We start from the raw sequence: 25,423 nt of genomic DNA on the forward strand, positions 1-25,423 counted from the left end.
CCGATCAAAGTTTGATATGAACCCTGTCATAAATAAACCCAGCAAATAACATAATTTGACACGCATTTGGCAGAAAGCACTACTAATAGTAATAACTACACTGATTAAACTCCAGATCCAACAGTAAAATCCTTTCATTCAACTTATTGACAAATTACTTGACATGCTCAACTCAAAAAATAAAAATGGTAAATGCTTCAAGAAACCTCTATATCTTAATGAATATATCTGTTTGAAATATTTTTAAATGATGGAGAAATATTGTATGGCTTTTACATTTAAGAATAATAGTTTTTAGATTTTATTGGTTGTGAAGGTTTCACTGATTGTGGTAGTGATTTTAATGATGGTGATGGTGATTTCACTAATGTAATATGATTTAGGCCCTTTAAGCATTTTTTACATTATTTTTTTAAGCATTTTACTTTTTTTTTTTCTTTTTTTGGAGATATTTAAGTTTTGCAAGTTTTGCACTTCTCAAGACGACATTTACTACTGTTTTTGTCTTAATTGGGTTTTTATGCCTTGGTTTATAATTGGAAATTTTTACTATTTTTAATGGTTGATGGTTGGAATCGGTCTGAATGATTTATTGTTAGACTAAGTTGATTTAGCTTTAGATAACTTGGTTCCAGTTTACATGTCTTTTTTCTGCAGTATTAGCAAGTTTACCAAATCTGTGAGTTGTTATTCTTATTGCAGGCTTAGTTGTGCAGTAATACGAATTTACATAAAAGGCATAAAATATATATATTTTCTGTTTGTTCATATAATGTTTAAAAGTTGGTTTTGTTTGTTTGTTTGGATAAGGTTTCTTTGCATTTGTATTAAACAGGATTGACTTAATACATTTTAATTTTACAATTTGAGTTCGAAAATGAAGTATCAGTTAAAAATGATTAAAAATGTTTTACAAATTAAAATAATATAGTATATAAAAAAAATTCAAATAATATAATAATGATATTTAATAGTAAGTCTTCGAAATGATAACAAAATATAGAATTAAAAGATATAACTTGGTAAGTAAAAAAGTATTATAGAGAGTGAAAACTATTAATATTAATTATATATATAAAAAACAACAGTATGAGAATTTAAAAAACAAAACAATAAAAATGTTAAATTAAAAACAAAAATTAAAATCTTGCACAGGAAAATATGTCTTTGAAAAAAACTTGAAAATGGAAGCAATAATGAACTTCTTTTATGTATAATTTTTTTAATCACAAAGTTTAGTTTTAAATTTTTCTATTAATTTTGTTAAACTTTTCAATATTAAAATTTTTCTTTTGCATATTAAAAAAAAATTGTATTTCATTTTGTATAACAAACCCTCAGATTTATTTATCCTGTATACAGTTAACATTTTTTAGCAAAATACATGAAATAGTTTATGACAATACTATCTATTTATTATACAATAAATTCCTGATAACCCAAACTTTCAGTAACTCAAAGTGTTTTAATTTCCTGTTGAACCCAATTTCCTAAAAAAAAATCACTTTATAATGTGAACACTCACTTGTAGTTAGACCATTATTTTTTCCTTTGGAGGTTCAATTTATCAGATCTGTATTTGTTATTAATTTGATGTAAAGTATTTTTTTTTTTGTTTGTTTGACATTATAATTATCAATATGGTATTATGATTTTGAATTGATAACAGGCTATCATTTTGAATACCTTTTTAACTGCAGCTCTTTCTTGTGGATCCTCAGCTTTCCCAATTCTATTATATTTGTTATATAATTTTATATTATATTTGTATGATATTGTAAAAAAATAAGAGCATTATATTATCTATTAGCATTGCCATATTTAAAAGTATTTTTGATCTTCACACCCATTTCACTAAAACTGATATCTTATGTCTAGTTTAGTTGGGTTTTTTTGGGCTTGGGGTAAACCAATTACATGCTAAACTAAAATAATGACAATTGTATTTATTATTATTATTTTGATTTTGTTAATAAATGAATTTAAATTTAATAATATGCTTACATTTTATATATACTATTGTCTAAGTAATTAATACTACAGAATCATAAGTATTTTAATATATTTATGATATAATATATTTTAATAAATATTTAAGAATATCAACTTAATGTAAAGTAAAAAATATTCAAACTTTGGGCATATTTTTAATTTAAGATTGTTTTCTAAACTTTAAGTTTATGTTTTATTATTTTTAAGTATCAAGTAAAATGCGATAGTGGTGTAGTGGTAGAGCGCTTGCCTCATAAGCGAGAAGTTCATTCCCCACCACGCCCTTGGTAGTACAGTGCTCAACTTGTTTCTTCAAGCTGCGGCCTTGTTCGTCAAGGTTCACATTTCGAAGTTATAGAGCTGAGAAGGGGTTGTAAAACTTGAACATTAGCTGCACATAACCACATATTTACTTTTTTGTGCGTGTTTATGTTGATTTTTGTGTGTGTGTGTGTTTACGTTAACTTTTTGTGTGTGTGTGTGTGTTTATGTTGACTTTTTTGTGTGCATGTTTATGTTGTCTTTAAGATTAATTACACATAACCTTAGATATTTACTTCTTTTTTGTGTTTATTTAGACTCAAGCAATCAAAATATTAAACATAATTTTTCATAATTATTGTTTTTGTATTTATTTAGACCCGAATATTGGTTACACATAACCTTACATATTTACCTCTTGTTGATCAAATCATTGTATTAAGTGATAATAAAATTTCTGAGGTATGGATTTATTTAATATAATCTTTTTTTATTCAAAAGTTTAATTTTTATTGCTAATATTTTTTGTGCTTTATGATGCATCATATCTTTGAACATAACTGTTGTACATCATTTTATTGATATTTGTAATAGAATGTTTGAGTATTTACATATATACTTGAAAACAAAGTATAATTTTAAGCTGTATTAGTTTGTGGTCTTCAATTTAAAAAGGCCAATAACCATTTGTAATTTATCTATGAGTCTATTCATTTAAAAGCGTAGCAAACCCAAATTTAAAAGAAAATACAAGCAACTTCAAAACTGCTGCCATTGTAATCATTTTCCAACATTTTTTTAACTTTATAGTTCTTGTAGAATACGCTAATTAGTTTACACACACATATAGTATATTGCATTTAAGTCTACATGAAGACATTACTAATGACAATAGCTAATTATTATAATTTATTTTCATTATAGAAAAGAAAAATGTCATGAATAAGTCTTCTACTCTTTTTTTTACCCGATTTTTCTACTCTAAGATTAGTTGTCAAGGTCAAGTTTTCCTAACTAAAAGTTTTCCTTTTTTTTAGCTGAATAACTCTCTTCATATGACCAAGTTAATATGTTGTATGTTAAATCTGTCAACAAAATGTTGAATATGTCAACAACAGGTTATTTGACAATTTTTGTCTCGAGTGCAAAGGAATACTGTTTGTGCATTTTATAGCTTCATAGGATTTTTTCAACACATTTTGATGTAGGATACCATATTGCTCATGGTAATATTTGTTAGTGTCATTCATATGCACCAAGTCTTTTTTCATCATTCTGTTTTTCTGTTTTTATACAATTGCTTTTGAAAAGCTGAGAATATCATTCATTTGTTATTATTTGTTATTTAATTAAATAAGCTTAATGGATTTTTTATAAATGCATTAAATATAGTATATGTATTATTAAATGCATTAAATATAATATATGTATCATTAAATATAATATATGTATTATAATATTGGTATTATTAATATAATGGTTGTGGTATTATTGTTTTATTTGATTAAACTAAATATATTTAAAGAGTATATATTTTTAAATATGTGTGTGTATTCATGTACTATGACATTCAAATTTATATAGGTTAGTACATGATATGAACAGATTTATTATAAACATGTTTTATTTAAGTGTGGTAGTTATGAAGAACTGAAAAATAATGCTGGTGCCTTTGCTGAATTTTTGAAAACATTCCATCGTGAAGTTAAAAATGATGAAGAAACTTATTCAAATGAATTAGAATATGATGGCAATGAAATCAATGGTAAATAAAATTTTTTTATTAATTTATTATTTGATATGATATTTGTTAAACATTTGTATTATATGTAAACATATTAAAAGTATTTTTATGGATAAGTTTAAATCTTTTAAAACAATTTTTATGAATAATTTTATAAACAACAAAAAATAAGGATTGTGCCTTTAATTAACTTTTTTTTAAATCATTAAGTTAAGAATAAAGACAGTCTAAAACACAATGAAATATTATACATACTTATATAAATGTATAGACAATCATTACAAGGAAGTTGTTACTTTAATGTTAAGTTGTAATTTTAATGTTAGCTGCAACTGCAGTATTGTATGCAGTATTGTATGCAGTATTGTATGCAGTATGCAAAAAAAAAAAAAAAAAAAAGAATAAGATGAGTTGAAAAATGTTTTTGGCAGTTAGGCAGTTGGCTCAGAAGTAAAGTTGACCTTTTAAGGCATTTTCAAAATTCAGACAACTTTGCTATTAATGTAGTAAGTTTTGATGAAAGTACTTAAAATAGAAAATCAAAGGGGAATTTTTTAGGTCCAAAAGACTTAGTAACAATATCAAATAACATGATTTTTTTTACAGGTTACTTAATGTAGTCAATGAAACAGCCTATTAAATTATGCTATATATATATATATATATATATATATATATATATATATATATATATATATATATATATATATATATATATATGTATATATATATATATATATATATATGCATATATATATATATATATATATATATATATATATATATATATATATATATATATATATATATATATATATATATATATATAACCCTTGGAATTTGGGTTAGCATTTAACAATGCTGACCTAAGTGTCTAAGGTTGGGGATTTTTTTATTAAACTTATTTCTATATTGTTGTAGTGAAACCTTTGTTTTAAATATTTAGTACCAACCTGATGCAGACCAAAAAAATGTAGACCAAATACAGTTTAAAATCAGCAATAAATTACCAACCTCATTTTTTTTAATTGTGAGGAATATATATATTTATATGTATATACACATAAATATAGTATTATACTTTATTAAAATAAAAACTCAAAAGAAGAAGCCATAAAAATTGATTAAAAGTAACTTATAAATACTTAATAAGATTAATTGAAAATTCAGTTAACTGAAGTTTTTAGTAAATTAAACAATGCCATGGTTGATTTACAATATCTCTTGATAATTCATTGAAACTTATCTCTTAATAATTTGAAACTCTATATGTTAAATTTCAGTTTAAAACTAAATTAATGATGTTGCAATAATTATGGTTTGCTATGGGTTCTCCATTAGCACCTTTACTTGTGAATTTGTTAATGTGAAGTTTTCAAAAAAAAGTGTATGAGTTCTTTTAATGGAGTAAAAATATTATGCAGATCATTCTTTTGCTATTTTTTTTTTTCAGAAAGCCATTAATATTTGTACTTGAAGTATATAAGCAATAAACATTCCTTAAACTTTTTAAAAAAAACAATTACACCATTACAAATTTGTTTCATAAGAAACTGTTTTAAGGTTTATGTAAAAACTTTTATAGCTTTCTTTTTTTTTAATGAGTAATATCTATACTTCACTTTTATGTGAAGTTTCATAAAATGTTTATAACTTTACTCTTGTATTTATTTTCACTCAAAAGAAAGTTTTGCTAAATATAATGAGTTCTTATATAGATTATAAAGTTTTGTTAAATATAATGAGCTATTATATTTGGGCAACTATTGACTTCTATTGGCAGTTATGGTTGTTTTTTTTTTCCTTTAATCTAAAATAATAATGAAACTTTGTTTTTAAAGTAAAAGTGTGAAAGTTTCTTGCATTTTTTATCATTGATTAGAACATAAGAAAATTGTACGAGCGTTTAGAAGTATTTAATAAAATACTTCTTTAATAAATTGTATATAGATTAAGTACATCTGTAATTACAACATTGTTTGTGTAGCATTTATTAAATGACATATCTTGTTATGAATGTTTATCAATTTACAAAAATAAGTTATTAAACAAATAAAAATAAGTTATTAAACAATCTTGTTCTTGAACATGCAACATAGAGTTAAACGTGTGAGAAGGATTTTTGAGATAAACACCAATTTTATCAGTTTGACCTTGTTCACAAGTTTGACTTTTATCAAAAGTTTGGCCTTTGAAAAGAGCATCAACTTCGAGTTCTTAAAAATAAAAAACAAAGATAAATATACAGGTAATTCCATGTCAAATGACCCAGGTCATGTCATCATACATCTCAGATTTTGCTGGTTTTTATAGAGTTAAGAGTGTTTAGTAATATTAGAAAGTAATAATAAGAATTCCTTGAAAATTTTAGCCTCTGGATCCAAGAAGATCCTAAAATATGACAGTTTTACTTTTAGCCCATATTGGCTAGGCCCCTTTTGTCTCCTCAGAATTGCAACATTTATTTAAAGGTTTCAAGTCATATAACTTTAAAAATATTTGATTTTTTTACTTAAAAATTTGTAACTGGCTATTTTGGGGGGCTGAGAATCCAATGAAATGATCAGAAAAAATTATTATTAAGTACCTAGTAAGTAATAAAAAGTTATTAAATATCAATTAAATAAATTTAAATAAATTTAGGCAATTTTTTATGTACCTGTTTTTAATGCTAAAGAAACCCATGTGGTTTTGATATCAAAAAAAAATGTATTACACATCATTCTATATTCATTGATTTTTCAAAAAATATAAGAATTTTGATCTGCAAGTATATGGATTTCCTTATATGGATAACAGGGCAAAGTCCCCACTTTTTTGTAGCGGAGAATTGTTATTGATTTTTCACTACCTTACAGACTAGCTTAGAACTCTAAAAGTTTTGACATTTCTGTAGTTTTTTTTTTTTTGCATTTTCAGTTAATTCTTCTCTGGCATCTTCTCTATAACAATCAAATCTCTTTCAGTTTTTCTTTAAATCAGTCTTTCTACAATAAATTAGTTTATGACAAGTATCATTTAACAGTTTTCCAAAATCATGTGAATCTTACTGTAAAGCTAACTACTATTTCTTTTTTTGCATTTTTAATGAAGTAAAAATAACTTCAGATTAAATAAAAAAAAAAGAGTAATTAATATAATTAAAACAACTTAAACAGTGTGGTAAACAGTGATTGATTTCTTTTCTATTTTTTTTTGAATGTAAAAGATAGTTTTTTGTCTCTTTAACAAGGTTGTCTAGTTGTATTTAAATTGTTAAAAATGTTAATGATGAATTAAATAGGTAAAAAATTTCTTCTATACTAATGTAATAACAGAGTGTTTTTTTGTTACTGTATAATAGTTCTTATTCAATAAAACAACTTGCTATTAAAATTTTAGAATTAGTAAAAATTAAATAAAATAAAGATTTTAAAAGGTGATAAATTTCTTTTTTATTGATGTAATGTTACAGCGGGATGTTTTTTTACTCATGAATTTTAGTTAATTAAACAACTTGCTGTTAACATTTTAGCATTAAAAAATATCAATTTTTTTCAATTCAAAAAGTTTTAAACTATAACAATGTAAAATTTTGTTAAAGTCATTATTTTAGGTGGATGACTGTTTTTGATCCATATACTTGGTCAAAAATCTTATAAAGATATGTACTTTCTTAAAACATTTCAAGAAAATTATTAAATACAGAATGATCAAAAACAGAATGGAACAAATATAAACCAAAAATGAATCCTCTGGTCATCTGCTCTGGAAACAATTTTAACACGCAATCATCAGGACTACACAAATGCTGAGAGTTATCACAAGATTCTGCTACAAAAAAGTGGGGCCTATGACACAGCACCCCCCCCCCCCCCTTCTTGTCTCTTGTGCCCTGAAAACAACTTTAACATACATGTTCATGGGTACTGCAGAAATGCCACAAGTTTCAGAGCTCCAGCTAGTCTGGAAGGTAGTGAAAAAAAAGTGGGGACCGTGCCCCATTATCCTTATATGGAAATCCATATACTTGCAGTTCAAAATCTTTATATTTTTTGAAAGATCAATGAATATAGAATTATGTGTAATATTGTTTTTTGATATCATCAAGGTCACATGGGTTTCTTGAGCATCAAAGTCAGGTATATAAAAAATTGCCTAAATTTATTTAAATTAATAAATACAGGTACTTAAAAATTATTTAATAAATTTTTGATCATTTCATTAGATTCCCTAGAGGCTAAAATTTTCAAGGAATTCTTATTTTTCTAAGTACTCTCAACTGTATAAAAATCAGCAAAACCTGGGATATAGGGCGGCATTTAAAAAAATTTCTGGGTCATTTGACATGAAATACATTAAATACAATTGAATTGAAACAAATGACTTGAATTGTGTTTTTATAAAATAAATTAAATAAATTACATACTTTAAAAGTTATTTTATTAATCTAAAGGAAAGTTTAAAAATAACATAAGGTTTATCTATTATTTTATAAATTCTACATAATTTATGATTGCACCAATTTATTATAATAAAAGATTATAATAAAGATAATAAAGATTTAAGAGTCAAAAGTATAAAAGGAAAGCATAATAAACCTTTGTTAAAAAACTCTGTGTCAAAACACCCACAAAATGAGTAACAGCAATAGCATTAAATTCAATATTAATTATATTATTCAATATTAATTGTATTAAATATATATATTATATATATATATATATAATATATATATATAATATATATATATATATATATATATATAATATATATATATATATATATATATATATAATATATATATATATATAATATATATATATAATATATATATATATATATATATATATATATATATATATATATATAATATATATATATATGTATATATATATATATATATATATATATATATATATATATATATATTATATATATATATATATATAATATTTTTGTATCTATGGAATATATTTCATGTTATTTATAGCTATTGAAGGTTTAAATGTTGAAATTATTGACAATAAGATTGAACCTGAACATGCTCTAAGCTTCACTAATCTTGCATATGCATCAAACAGCTGCGTATCAGTTTTTGAAGATTTAAAAAATGATGAAACTGACAAAAATGATGAAATTGACGAAAATGAGTTGTACAAACAAGAAGCTCAGCAAATTCTTGCACGCCATGAAAAAACTGTTTTGTTGAAAGGTTCAGAAGTTTTAATTATGCAAGAAGTTTCTGAAACAGGAAAGGTATAACTATTCACTATAGTTTGTATTCATTTTGTTGTTTTCAAAAGTATAATTGATTTTCTAGAGTGACCTTTTTTATAAAGTAAATAAAACTAATGACTTTTTAGTCAATATTAAACCAAAGTTTATCTATTTTTTATAGGCCTAGTATTATACAAGATTTATATATATAATTTATATAAAATGGTATTTAAAATATTTTTAAATTTTGTGTAGACTTTTTTAAGACTGTTTAAACTTTTTTTTTCTTTTTTGATAACTCAGTTTCTGATTAAGAAATTAGTTTTGTTTCCAGGTTTCTTTTCTATACTACTCACATATATAACAAAGATAAGCTTGTAAATGTTTTTACTAGAATTAACTTCAGTTTTTTCCATTCATTTTGATATTTAAATCTAGGATTCTGTTGAAATATACACATATTTTTGTTGTTATTTCAAATCAATTCATTTTCAAAAAGACTACAACCGACCACTTTTTTTTTTCTATGTTAATTTACCGCCCCAAGTCTGAGAAAGTCACTACAGTTGGTAGGCTACTTTATTTGTGGTTACAACCCTCTATAATTATAACAACCCTTTATAACTCTCTTCTCAACTCTATAACTCCGAAACACAAACCTTGATGAACAAGGCTGCTGTGAAACAAGTTGAGTTTTAACAAAATGCGAAGAAGTGAGTTAAAAACAAGAAAGCGGTTAATAGAAGTCAGCAAAACATAAAGGCAGAATAGAATCCCAAAGCACTGATATTCAAAGAAAAAAACAAAATATAAATTTTTTTAAGCATGAAGGAACATTTATAGTAAAACGATCAAGCTTTGCTGAATAACGAGTCATGTGAGATTAAGTTTTAGTTGATGGAATAGATATTTATAGCAGCAGCTGTGGTATTATTTGTAAAATATTTTAAACATGAAAAGATGCAACCTTGCAACTATCAAACAGAAGCCCAGGTTCAACAACATTTGCCATTTCAGATCTAAGTTATCTAACATGATGAGCTTTAGAGTCACCAATAACAACAATATTAGCTGAAGGATAAAAAGAAAGGTTAATTTGATCATAAACAACATGGAAAATAATTCAGAAGAAGAAGAATGATAAAGAACAAAAAAAAAGGTAATTGAGTGAAGAGAAAACAAAAGCATATAAAAGTGTAGAGATGCGTATATAACAAAAAGTTACAATATACAAATCAGTACAAATCATCATTAAAGTCCAAATATGAAACAAAATAAATTTGTCTTACAATGGGTAGATATGGTTTATTTTGAAAAAGGTAAGATTGTGGATGAAAATTTATTTCAAAGACCACAGATATTTGTAAAGAATAGATTTAAAAAAATGGTGGTAATGATGGTTTTTATATTTATATATTTTATATTTCTGGATATCTGGAACTACCAGGAGACTGGGGCTGAATACAATTGCTAAAGAATCTTGTGCTTTTTTCTCCAGACCAACTTTAAACCAGCAATCAGTGTAGGTTTCTTAAGGCTAATCTGCTATTAAATTTACAAAAGCTAATCCATTATTAAATTTGCAAAAGCTAATCTGGTATTAAATTTACAAAGAATCGAAAATTGTTAGTGGAAATGGTAGTTTTATATTTTTACAGAAAAATTATGAAAAGTTTTTGGACTATACACTCAAGCATGACACATCCAATTTAAGGTTATAATCCATCTGATTTCCTGTTTATATAATGTTTTGATAAGTTTTAAACATCTGCTTCCCTGTATATATATTATTTAAATAAGTCCTGGTATAATGGTTATGTTAAAAAATAAATGTTTTATTGTTTTGCACTTTTTTAAAGATGATTTTCCTTTATAAAGAAGTTTTGAAGTTTCAACATTTTAATAATAGCATGCATTTTGCATAACTTGTTTAACTAAATATTGTAAAATATAGCCCATGTAATTGTAAATAACAGAGGGTAAAAAAAAGTGAAAAAAAATGACCTGGACGGGCAAAAAAAAAAGTTTTCAATTTTTTTTTTTCTAGTATTATTTTTCTAGTATTAATATTATATATAAAAATAAGACATTCAAGTTATATATAAAATAGTAAATAAAAAATCAATAATACACTGGTTCCTTTGTGACTAATTGAAAAATATTTTAAATTAAAAAATGAAACTTGATAAAAAAATTATTTTTAAATACTGGGGATGGATGCAAGGATTTTTTATTTTGATAAACAGATTTATTATTACAGAGAAGGTCTGTGAAAGAAGGAGGTTGTGTTATAAAAATGGTTAAAAGGGGTGAAAAGATACTCACATAAACTATAATCTGTCATTCAAATCTGAGAAAATGAAATATAGTTATCAAATTATAATTACTAAAATATTTGCTATAAAATTAATTATGGTATATATTTATTAAACTATCTGGTTTTTAAGATAAAGTATATAAATATAAATAATTTCTATGATAAAGTTAAAGAAATGAAAAATTAAGGTTTAAACAGAGGATTAAACAGGAAAAAAGAAGAGTTGATGGCTTGTTTATTTGCTCCAATAGAAAACAATGTTTTTTTTTTCTATCAAAACAGCATTAGAAAAATTTAAAAAATTATAATTTAAAATATTATATGAAAGTGAAATTACACGGTAAGTAGATACCATTTAAAATACCTCATGGCTGAATTGACAAACTAGTTGGTATACCATTCTGATGTTGTTATATTCAAATATATTTAACTATTTAATGTTTAATCATAACTTAAAAGTAAAGACTTGAAAAAACTATAAATTGGGTCTTGATTTCCCAAATGGTAAAGTTTCATTATGGCACATTAAAAAGTTCAATCGATGCATTACTTATCATATATTTTTCCTTAATATTACTTTTAGAACCTTGTGACTCTCCTCAAAATTACTTAAAATATTACTATATCCCATCTATAGCTAATGTTAAACTTAGAGTAAATTAGCTAAAAGTTATATAAACATATTATTTTTTTATCATAGCAGTTTTTTACTTTTTGTTTTGGTAATTCTTTCTCCAATTTTTTATGTAACAGGTGAAGCGTTCTGTTTATTTGACGTATTCCAAATCAATTAGCATTTTGTTGACCATCTTGTTTCTATTTTTTGGTTTAACGTCAGAAGGTTTTTCACTTTATTCGCGTATTTGGTTAGCTGAATGGAGCTCTAACCGAAATGTTTCTAATCATCAACGAGATTTATATCTTGGTATTTATGGAGCATTAGGTGTTTCACAAGGTTTATCAGCAATGCTTCAAGCAGTAGTTCTTTGTTTTGGTGTTGTAAGAGCATCAAAAGCCCTGCATAACAATCTGCTAAAGAATGTTTTAAGATGTCCTATGTCATTTTTTGAAACCACCCCAATGGGGCGGATTGTCAATAGATTTTCAAAAGACATTAATCTAATCGATGAATCAATTCCGAAGACAATAAAATCATTTGTTTCATGTTTTTTTACATTATGCGGTACAGTATTTATAATTAGTTATACCACTCCTATATTTCTGGCTGCTTTTGTACCTATTGGTGTGGCCTACTTTTTTACTCAGGTTTGTTATTTTTATTATTTTATATATATATATATATATATATATATATATATATATATATATATATATATATATATATATATATATATATATATAGTGCTTTCATCACATTAGTGCTTTCAAAGACAGGAGCAGCAAAATATTTGTTTGTTTTTTTTGTTTTTTTTCAAACATATAAAAGTAACATTTGCTAAAACACTTTTTTTTCTCTTGTCAATAACTTCACTTTATGTTACTTTTTTAATTATTCAGTTATATGGAAAAACATACAAAAAAAAAACTAGAAAAGTTCTGTAAAAAAAAAAAGTTGCACACACTTTTTAATTTATTTTGTTTTCTTTTCTTTTCAAATGTTATTCATAATTAATTTAATCATTTGTATGTTAGTTTGACAATTTTCTACAGAAAGATAAAATTAAAGATAAAATTACTTATGACTACTAAAAAAAAATATTTTTAAATATTTTCATAAGGTCTAAAAGTTAAGATACACTAAAATGTGATTGAAACCATTATGTAAAAATAATAAGTGTCAAATGAAGGTACAAAGAGTTGATTCATGATTAAGAACAGAGAAATTGTAAGAAAATTAAAAAAGAGGATTGCGTCAAAATTACTTCGAAAACATTTAAAACGACATTTAAAATTTCTTATAGGATCTGAAAGATGAAATACTATAAAACTTTTTAAAAAGCACTGCATATATATATACATTTTTTAAAAATAAAATACCAATAAATATACCAAAAAAATAATGTACCAAAATAGTGTTTTTATCGCAAGAAATTCATCCTATACTTTAAAAAAAATCATCTTTTTTTAACTTTTCAGTTGCATGTGAAATTGCATAAGAAAAATAAGTTATATTCGTTTTTTATTGAGTTTTTGTTTTAAGTTCTTAATCAACTTACAAAATACAAAAGGTAAAAACGTAAAAAATTTTAAGTTCTTGTTTTAAGTTCTTGATATCAAAATCATATTAAATAGAAGTAAAGCTCACGAATCAAAACTTTGATCCCAGTACACTGTAAAAGTGGAAAAGAATTCATTTCTCAAAAAGTAAATTTGAGGCCTTATAGTATAGGAAGTATCATTAGAAAATATCCAAAAATTGTTACCATTGAAAGTTTTCAGAGGACATCTAGTTAAGATTATCATTTACATTAATCAAGAAATTATTAGAAAGTTAAACAAGATTCATAGCTATCTGCGCCAAAGCTGGTAAAAAATCCCTAAACTGTTTGCAATAATTGGAATAATCAAGGGTCTGTAAGTAGAGTTGCCCCAAAAAATCTTTTCTTTAGTATGTAAATCAAAAGAAAAGATTTGTTTGTATTTAGAAACATTTGTAATGAACTCACGAGCAATTGTGGCAAGTTTTATGGTTAGATGAAACAAAAGTATGTTTGTTTAGTTCTGATGGTATCATGTGCAAATTGAATAAAAATGATGAATACTTAAACTCTAAATATATTATCTAATATATTTAGAGTTTAAGTATTCATCATTTTTAATATATTCTAATATTAACAATATAGCTATCTAATATTGAGGATGTGTCATTAGGCTTTATTAAAAGTTGCAAATATACTCTTATGTTGCAAATTTTTCAGTTCTTAAACTTTTATTTTTATTTGTTCCTTTGCTTTGAGTGGTTTGCTTTGGTAAGCTTAAATTTATTGATCAAAATATGGCGAAAGAAGTTTATTCTTGTAATATAAAACAAAGAATGATATTAAACACCAGAGATCCAAAACACACATAGAAGTTAGCTACTCAGTGACTCAAAACAAACAACATTAAATTGGGTTCCTCAGTCACCATAAAATCAATTTGTTTAATTAAAGGCAATTTTGATCAAGGAGTGGGGAAAGTTTGAACCACAATGTCTAAAAAACTTGATAGCGTCAATGCATAAAAGATATTTTGTAGTCATTAAAGTAAAAAGGCAGACAAATTCTATATAGGGTTGGAAACTAAGTTTTTGCCGACTTACGAGAATCACGAAACATACAACAAGAAATTTATTAATCATCCTCTCTAAGGAATTCGAAATAGTTACCATCACTCTCAATACATCTTCGCCATCTGTACAGCAGCTTGGCAATGCCAGTTGCGAAAAATTCAGGGGGCTTTGCATTGATCCAGAGCTGAACATCCTGCATTATTTCGGCAGCATTGTTGAAAATTTTCCCCTTCAAAGCCGATTTCATGGGTGAAAATAAATAAAAATCTGACGGGGCCACTCTTTCCACAAATTTCCACTCTTTTAGCTTTCTCTGTCAAAATTCATTGATGCAATCAAAAAAATGCAAAACAATACCCTTGGCAATAATTCCTATAAAACAAAAATGTTCATTTTTTTATTTTCACAATAAATAAATACCTGAATATTATTTATTTTCATTTATTAAGTGCAATTATAAAGTAAGAATATTCTATGAATACATAGAAACACAAACGATTTACTTCTCTCACATAAACACATAGATATAACAAATTATAACTCGGCAAAAACTTAGTTTCCAACCCTGTATTAACTGTATATTGGCTGTATGTTAAATTGACATTATATTAGCATTATAGTTATTCAAGGGGTGATGAAAAAAGATGAAAAAAACTTTTTTAACTTTTACTTTTTCTGATTCATGTAATAATATTTTTTAAAGTTATGAATTTCTTGTGATAAAAATGTTTCTCTATACATGATACATTAAAAAAAAATAAGAGAGTAAAAAATTTAAATTTAGGCATAAAAAAATAATGGAAAAATAAAAAGGGGGTGATTTTTACATAATACCACTATAGTATGATAACAATTATTACTATTACATAATGATGCATTATAGCGTTTTTATGTGGCATCTTCACGGCAACTTCAACGCATTGAATCTGTAAGGCGATCACCTATTTACAATCATTTTTTTGAAAGTATTAATGGTGCATCGACTATACGTGCTTATCGTTTAAATGATGAGTTTATATCAGAAAATGAATCTAAAATTGATTTTAGTCAAGAAGCCAGTTTTTCTATGGTATGTTCAAACAGGTAAGATTTTATTTAACTAATCAGAAACTTTTTGTTAAATTTTTTAAATTATAAACTCCTTTCTTTAGTGTAAGTTTTAGTTTAATAATATGTGTTTAATAATTTTTTTTTCAATTTTATCTGTGTTCATCCATCAAAGATGTTTTGTAGTATTATGTCTCTTTTTCTTAGTTTTTTGAAATACTACCGACATTTCTTTTGAGGTCTTTAATTATTCCTTGTTACATTAAACATGAATACCTTTTTTCAACAATAAAGTTGCACTACCAGTGTTTTAGGAGTAATGCAACTTCTTTAGGGGTATTCTAATATTCTCACTAAAGTTCTAATATTTCAAACTTAACAACTCACAATTGTAGATAAGTTATGATGTGCAACATGTGGTGGAAAAACTTCGAAATGATATTTAAAAAAATAAAAATAAAATGAATTTTTGTTGTTAAAAGATTAAAATGGCAAAATCTTGCGAACATATCATAATTACACTAAAGCGGTAACAATAGGCGTCATTTTTACCAGTCTACTTTCTAGATCCGAATAAGTCAGTTTCTGTTTCGTTCAAACAAAATCCATTTTGTGGTGACATGCATTCAGTGATTTTGTTGATTTATCTTTGCTTGGGCGATTACAGTTTATTGTTATTAATATAAGATATCATGGCATATTGCTAATGATTAGTGGTAAGTTGAGGTATTTTATGGTATACAGGAAAAAGAAACATGAAAAATAGAAGTGAGTTTAATACTCTGCCCTGTTGGACTCCTGCTTTTCAGATTTTGTTGATCTAATAAAAATAAGGGTTTACAAAAGTGCAAATATGATTTCATCTGTGAATTACCATTGATGATTAGTTTATCCTTAATAAAGACAATTAGACTGTGATTGATTTTATCAAATGCTGCAGATATGTCCAGAAGGAGAAGTATGCTGGCTAAATATCATCATTGTTTGACAAAATATAATTTAGAAATTCTGTTTTGATTTTTTGACTGAATCTAAACTGAGGTTTTTAAAAATTGAAGTTTATAAATGAAAATGTTGAAAAAGCTGTAATAATGCAAGTTTTTCAAGGTTTTTTAAAATTGTATTGAGATTTGAGGCGCAAACTAGTGAGTTTAAGGACTGTTAGTTCTGATTTTTTAGGAATTTTTGTAATTTAAGCAATTTGTCATGTGGCTGGGAAAATTCAAAATTTAATTAAGACTTTGGCAGGATGAGCTATGATTGAACTAAAAAGCTATGTCTTAGGATTGAGGTTATTTTTAACAAATTTTACCAAATTTTGATGAAAGTATACAGGAAGAGATGATTCCAAATGAAATTAAATTGTGTATTCTTTATACACAGTTTTTTCTTTTATAAATTTTATAAGATTTAAAGTATTCTTTATACTTTTAGTTTTATAAAAGTTTGGCCTTTTGTACCAAAATTTAGTAAAGCATTTCATCTCTAAAACATTTCATCTCTGGAACTGTGTTATTACAAGGCTTAGCTTTTGAATTATTTGTATACAACGATTCCTTGGCAATACTTTTTTTTGATTACAGTATGCTTGGTTAAGTTTTTCCTTGTAATGGTTGCATCGGAATTGCTGCTGATGCCTTTTGATATGCAGTTTGATACAGTTATTTGCTGATAATTGATCAGTTTAATACAGTTATTTGCAGATAAATGATCAGTTTTTAAATGCTTTTAAATAACAATACTTCAGTTTACAATATTTTCTTATTTTTATTTTCAACATCTAAAAATAACCATTTATCATCATGGTTGCATTTAATATATGGTCTCATTTATCCAATTAGCCATTTATCATTATGGTTACATTTAATAAATGGCCTTATTTAATATTTCTGAATTGGTACTAAATTACCAAGAACAGTAATTATATTTGTTCTTACTTGCTCAATATTATTATCCACAGTTTTTAGCATGGCATCACTTGCAGTTCTTCTATATATGATAAGTTTAGTTTTTTAAAATTTCATTTTAGAAACCAAGCAGTTTAACTTTTTAAAAGTTCATTTTGATGTGTAACTGAGATAATGAAGTAGTCCAAAATATCATCTACTACCTGAATTTTGTATGAAATATCATCATAACAATTTTGTTACCAAATCAAACAGGTTGACAATACCAGTAGTTGACTGTATGCGTGTTGGAGATCGAACTTATTGTGTCATGCTGCAAGTCTTTAGAGTATCAGCAAATTGTGTATTGATGTTTTTTGGATCAGTATCTGGATACATAAGGTCAGCACACAAATTCACTTCACCAAATGTTTAAAGTTATTTTAGGAGATTGAAGAATTCTAAAAAGAAAATTAGAATAATGGGATTTGATAGATAAATCCCCATAATATTTTAGAAAGTATTTGTTAGATTTATTTACATCAGATACATGGAAATAACACAATCTTTTTTTTACTATTTGTGTTAAAAGGTCACACTCAAGATCTTTTTGCAACATTAATAGTGTATAAGGAGTTACACACAGAAAATTTAAATTATGTAATAAATATTTCACAATCAGGAGGTAATCAACTAGCATTATAGTGGTAACCTTCCTAACCCAATAAGAAGCTACATAAAGCATTATCTTTCAGAAGTCAGTTAGCTGTCAATTTTACCAGCCTCACTATTGAAAACAAATTCAGTTGCTTATACTATTTATGAAAACAATTAATTTAATAAAAGTTTAAAAAAGAAAATTTTTGTGCATTTTAAATAGTTAAATAAAGTAAAACTTTTGAATAAAAAGATTTTGAGTAAGTTGAACTTAAAAAAGAAAAAATTCACTAATAAACTTAAAACCAATTTTAAATACAGTTAGCCCATTGTATATTGTCCCTGAAGAAACCATTGGCTGTATTGACGCTGCCCAAAATCCTATTATTAATGGAGTTGAAAAACATCCCTTTGTAGACAAATAAAAGCAGTAGATGCAACACAGTTCTAAGCCATCAATCCATTACAATCAGCAACTACCTTTAAGTAAAGCATTATCTATTTTAGGTTAGTTCCAAGCTACCAAGTTTTTTGCAATATCTACAATAAGGCTGTCAAGAATTCATTCTTTGCATCCCTTCTTATTTTTTTCTTCAACAACTTGTTTCTCAAGCAGTAGGTTCATCAGGAAGAATGTCTAAACATCTAAAAATTCAAATTATAGAAAAAAAATTTAACAGGATGTTGGGAATCGTTATAATTAATTATATAACAATGTAGTTATTTTGCAACCAGAAAGTTGCATCAACTATATTAAAATTAAAAAAAGAATTCTTTAGAATTAAGTTAATTTTAGTTTGGTTATTTGTTTTTTATGATTTTTTAAAAAGGTTTGCATGTCTGCATTTAGAAAATAATTCAGATTTTTTGTTTAGTTAATTTTCTTGATCCAAATGAGTTATAATTTCAAATTTTACTTGTAAACATAGTATACTTTTTTGGAAATGTTATTGTAGGCAGGCATAGTTATTAGAATAGACCAGTTTTAATTTAAAGTTAATATTTTTTTCCTTTAGTTGCCAAATATATTTTGACAACATAGTCTTTTTTGAGTATTTTTTAAGTTTAAAAAATTGTTTGTGGTTGGAATAACATTTTTTCTATTCTATTTTAAACCGGTCTATTCTTAAAACTGCACTTGTCTATAATAAAATCTCTAAAAATAGTATACTATGTTTACAAGAAAAATTTGAAATTATTATTCATGTGGATCAAGAAAATTTACTAAACAATAAATCTGAATCAATTTCTAAATGCAGACATGAATACATATATATATATATATATATATATATATATATATATATATATATATATATATATATATATATATATTCACACACACATATATAACAACTAAAGATTTTTATCAGTTATAAAACTTAATATTAATTTAGATGGTTAGCAATGCGTTTGGAGACCTGTGGTCATCTCATAACTTTCTTTGCAGCTTTGTTTTGCATTATTCAACGAGGAAGTTTATCTCCAGGAATGGTTGGTTTATCTATATCTTATGCACTTCAGGTAAGAGCTTTGTTTCATCCTAACTATTTGTCTGTAAGAGATGTAATTTAAAAAGTCAAAGTTAAATGTAATTAATAACTTTGGATTAGTCTAAAAATATATATGAAATATAGAAAAATTAAATTTAAAGTAATTAAAAATAACTAAGATAAAAACTAATAATCTAAAAAAAAAGATGAAAACAAAGTATGAGAAATAAAATGAAAAATGTCGATCAAAGTGCATTCCTGAGGAGAGGGATCACCATTCATCTACTACTTAATTCTAATTGGTTATGATGGTACCAAAATATTTTACCTCTTACACTCATGAATTTCACCGCTTTTTGAGCTTTATATTATATATTTGTTACATTAACCATATTTATAAATTTTGCTGTGACACAGGTGGTATTCAGTTTTTAATTTTTTATTGTCCAGTGTTTAGACCACGAATTGTACCACATTTATAAACCTCTTTTTTAGGAGAAAGCATACCAACACTATAGCATGGTGGATTAGCGCGCTGCATTGTAAACTGAAGATTCAGGGTTCTAATTTGGAATGGCGTGCATTTTTTCTTTTTCATTTTATATTGTCCAAACTATCATTTATTATCATATTACTACAATTTTATTATCTATATAATTTATTTTGTTTTATATTGTAGGATATTTTTATTCATGGGAGCTATTATTATACCAGCGGATTTATATAGACTTGTTAACTCATAAGCCATTGTTTTATCATATGCTTAGGATGACTAGAGTTTGAGTTATGATCCCCCCTATCCCCAGGTCGTGAAATTTTTTTCCTTCCACTAAATAGTTTTTATATTCATTTCTGATTCTTACCCAATGAAATCATCTAGAATCTGACTCTATTATCACATCTCTCAGGTCTACATAACTGGATGGCTTCGTTGATCACTTTTTGCAATCATTGTGTCAAATAAACAGTTATAAATTTAAAGTAATTAAAAATAGCTAAGATAAAAACTAATAATCTAAAAAAAAAATTTTTAATGAAATAAAGTATGAGAAATAAAATGAAAGTGATTAAAATTTTAATTATAAATAAAATGTTAACTTAAAATCTAAATAAAAAAAATAGATTTCTTTTACAAAAAGCTATAAACTTGTATAAATAATTTTATTTAAAAGACTTTTGAAGAATTTATATCAGCATTCTTGTACAAAACCAAAATTTGTTTGCGTATATGGTAAAAACCAAGATAAGCAAGAGCTGCAAAAATGAAAATATAATATTCATGCTGGCACATTTTAAATAATAAAAGTTCAGACTAGTATTTCTCTTTATAATAACATATTGGTCCTATTGTGTTTTACAACTTAAATATCTCAGAGCATTGATAATTTACTGAAATTACAAAAATTAGGCAATGGTGAGGGTTTTTTTCTCTCAGCAACTTTATAATCTTTATAATTTAACATTTTTTTGACATGATGAAACTGCTCAAAATAAATATAACATATTTATTTACACATGATTGGAAACTCAGATTGGAAGAAAATCTAACAAATCTTCAACCCTAATGGATTAAAAGAAATTTTAAACTTATTTTCAGATGCTTCATTGCAGAACAAAACTTTTACTGTTTTGTGTTTGAATGGTTAAATTCAAAAAGTAAATTTCCATTTACAACGAGGGTTCAGAATATTATAACCTATTTTGAAAAGAAGAGTAAAGTGCAAAATACATTTATTGTGTCTGATTTTGTTTGTATTTTATTTTAAAAAGAACAGCCTTTTACAAACATAAATAAGACAAAAAGAAAACCATTAAAAAGCAATATTAAAATGGAAAAAAAAGTAAAAAAAAAAAAAATAAGCAACTTTTTTTTGGCATTTCATGAAAATGCACAAAAGACTTTTATGCCAGTTTTCTTGCAAGTATAGATTTACAAGTATTTAAGATATATTTTGGATGAAGCAGAATGATGGAGAAGATGAATTTGATGAAAATGTTTAAACTTTATGAAAATATTTTATTAACTTTTATGTTATGTTCAGAGGCTATTTTAGGAAAAAAATTTGGGCGGTCCTCCCCCCCCCCCCTCCCTCCGTCCCAGAGAAATTTTGCAGAGTGTCAGAGTTTTTTTGCAAAAAAATACAATATTTGCGTGAAAAACATAATAAAAATATCTTTAAAAATAGATAAAAAAAAGGTCCTCAATTTTTAATTTGGCGGCACCAAAATATGTTCTAGAATAGCCCCTGATGTTGGTATCATATAATATTTTATGTTTCTATTTTAACTTATATAACATGCAATTTTTTAATATGAAGTTCATTAAAGGATATTTGTATTTATAAAGTCATTTCTTTGTTAATCAATTCATAGTTAGTATGAGTATTGTATATGTTTATTGTACAATGTATTATTATGTAAATTGCACATGTATAAATATTAACTACATGAAATTAATACATTTACTCTAAATTTATTTCTACAGAAAAATGCAATGGAACTATTTTTGCACTTTTTTGTGAAAATATTTTCAATAAAAACTACAATTCACTTTTGTGTGAAAATATTTTTAATACAATAATATAGTGCCATATATTTTTCTGTGAAAACAATAGTTTATGTGAAAATAATACTTTAATAATATGTAAATCTTCCATAAGTTTTGATTTAAAAAAAAGCAAAAACTTTTTTCAATTAAAAAAAAAATTAACCGTTATTTTACTCCAATTATTATATAATAAACTAACAAATCACATTTTAAACAATTAAAAAAAAAAAAAAAAACTTGAAATCAAAATTTGTTTTACTCATACCATAATAATGATAAAAATAAATACCCAAAATCAGTCTTCTGTCTGTTATTAGCAACATCTTTGAGTTTTTGAACAAGTTTCTAACATCCCATCTTTATTCAAATAACTTACTGCTAGACAGTCAATACAGTTTTTGATCTTTTTGGTCTATGGCTGATATGCTAACTGCTGTGACTAAAAGATTTCATTGTGCATAAAATGGAGCCGACAAGGCTAGGGTTATTGCTCTTGATATATCTTATGCTTTTGATAAAGTTTGGCATGCTGCTTCATAAGTTTGTTTCATAAGGTGTATCTGGGAGAGATTTTGAGATTATCAAATCATTTCTTTCTAACGGCTTTATCAAAGTCATCTTTGAAGGCCAACACTCATCTTCATTTTCAGTAACTTCTGGGGTACCTCAAGGTTCTATCCTTGGTCCTATTTTGTTTCTTATCTATATTAATGATCATCCTGACAACCCTACATCTAAAGCGACTCTATTCAACTTTATACTTCTTGACAAAAAGTCTTCTCTTTTTGGTTGCTTAATACAGGCAGTTGATCTTGAAACTAATCTCACTTTTGTAACAAATTAGGGCTTCCGGTGGCTTGTGGATTTTGAATCTGGCAAAACTCGATTGTTTACTGCAAACAACTACAGCAATACTGTCGACATTTCTATATTGATGTACAGCAACTCTGTCAATGAGATCTCTTTATGTCTTCTTCAAATATCGTTCACTACTGATCTCTCATGGAAACTATTTATACAATCCATTGCTAAGTTAGCATCTGCTAAGTTTGCTTCTCTTTATTGTGCTCATCATTTTCTTACTTCTGATTCCATTCTGAAATACTATTGTCATATTTGGGCTGGTTCTTCTAATGATGCTCTTTCTTTTCTAGACAAAGTTCAAAAAATACACTGTAAATGTAGTTGGACCTGCTCTATCTGTCAAGCTTGAAACTCTCTCCCATCATTGTATAGTTACATCTTTTTCTCTCTTCTACAAATACTATCATGGTTGCTACTCAAAGGAACTATCATCTCTATAGTTATATCAACCAAAACTCATTTTCACTTGACTTGTCATTCAGCAAAGTCTCATCCTTTTATTGTACCTGCCCCTACATGCTCTAAAAACTTTTATTTGTCAAGTTTTTTTCCCAACACTTTAACCCTATGGAACTCTCTTCCATCTTCATGTTCCTCATATAACCTACAACTTTTCAAGTCTTCTGTCAACCGTTTTCTTGCTCTTTAACTCTATTATTTATTTTCTAATAACTCCCAACTGCTGGTTGCTTACAGCCTTGTTAAAATTGAATCAGAATAATAACAACCTACTGCTCTTCAATTCTAGATGATTCACATAATTAATATTAGCATCCAAGATGCTACTTGATAGTTGATGTATGCACCCAATTATCGTATCATTACTTATTTGTATTATTTCCTGTAACTATTCAATCACGCAGTTGTTTAGTTGTTTACTTTAAATACATTGAAACATTTTTATGCAGACAATTAACACTATACAGCGGATACAAAATACAAAAATATTGAAATGGAAGTGCAATGGTTCTATAAAACCTAATGAGAATAAAAATAAAAATATTAATTCAACAACTGTTGGAATAATATTTTTTCACTGGTTATAGGAAATTTTAATTTTTTAATAATTTTTTCTTTTGTGGACTAACTACATCTTTAGGCATTTTTGACAAATTTGTGTTGATAAGTATATATTATACTTATATTATATATATTTATATAAGTATATGTAATATTATATTTTTTAAATGACAGCTAAAATAGTAATTTATTAAATTTACTTAAAAAATAAAAATTTCAAAGTAAACTTAATTTGGGGTTTGGTTCCTAATATTTATCGATTAGAAATTTTGTACTCAAAAACATGTGCTTGATCAAATTTCTATTTTAAATAATATTATAAATATGTTGAAAATATTAAGAAAAGTTTTTAAAAAGTTTGAAGATGAAGAGTAAGAACAGTAAAGAGTGTAAACAACTTTATGATCAATCATAAATGAGGTTTTCAAATCCTACATCATCAAAATATCTCTTTAGTTTTAAAAATACATACACATACGATTTGCTTGTATTCTTATTTGAGCCAAAATCATGACATAACTTAGGAGAACATAAATAAATAATTCAGTTTAAGGTATTAGAATCAGATCTCTCACAAGATATCACAATTCATCTGTTAGCTGTTCTCTAAATGATGTTTTATGAGAGAGAAACTTTGAATAGTTTTGCATGTCTTTGTTGTTTGCATCAAGATCAAATAAGTTGCCAAGGCCTCAATTCTCTCTCAAATTCTCAAGGCAGTTTATTTAAAGAAAATAAAGGCTAAACATTAATAAATAATAATTTAGCTGGGTGGTAAAGGACTTGTTGCAAAGTGAGGGTAATTTGTACCCATGGCATAATATTATTAATTATTAATAATCTTCTATATATATAAAGGGCAATGTGTGTGTGTGTGTTTGTTTGTTTGTTTGTTTGTTCTCTATAGAAATCCAAACCATTTTTTGGGCCGATTTTTGTGTACAGATATCAGGTAAGCCAGTTTAAATATTGGCCCGGGCAACGCCGGGTAACTCCAGCTATATATATAAAGGGCAATGTGTGTTTGTGTGTGTTTGTTTGTTTGTTCTCTATAGAAATCCAAACCGCCGGACCGATCTCGATGAAATTTGGCATGGGGGTAGTCCTCGAGGAGGAGAAGGTTCTTAGCTGGGTTTTGACCCCGTATCCCAACCCCCGGGGTC

At 25.9% G+C, this 25,423-nt stretch overlaps 1 protein-coding gene across 1 annotated transcript in view; it reads left to right on the forward strand.

The window, feature by feature from the left end:
• Window positions 1-25,423, forward strand: part of LOC100199288 (multidrug resistance-associated protein 1) — a 66,184-nt gene that overhangs the window by 22,775 nt on the left and 17,986 nt on the right. Inside the window, exons 8-13 of the mRNA XM_065787771.1 lie at window positions 2,632-2,715; window positions 3,886-4,018; window positions 8,970-9,235; window positions 12,267-12,779; window positions 15,629-15,828; window positions 19,733-19,859. Of these exons, the coding sequence (XP_065643843.1) occupies window positions 2,632-2,715; window positions 3,886-4,018; window positions 8,970-9,235; window positions 12,267-12,779; window positions 15,629-15,828; window positions 19,733-19,859 (1,323 nt within the window). The remainder of the gene's footprint in view (window positions 1-2,631; window positions 2,716-3,885; window positions 4,019-8,969; window positions 9,236-12,266; window positions 12,780-15,628; window positions 15,829-19,732; window positions 19,860-25,423) is intronic.

The sequence above is a fragment of the Hydra vulgaris genome, chromosome 01, assembly GCF_038396675.1.
Source record: "Hydra vulgaris chromosome 01, alternate assembly HydraT2T_AEP".
Taxonomy (NCBI): domain Eukaryota; kingdom Metazoa; phylum Cnidaria; class Hydrozoa; order Anthoathecata; family Hydridae; genus Hydra; species Hydra vulgaris.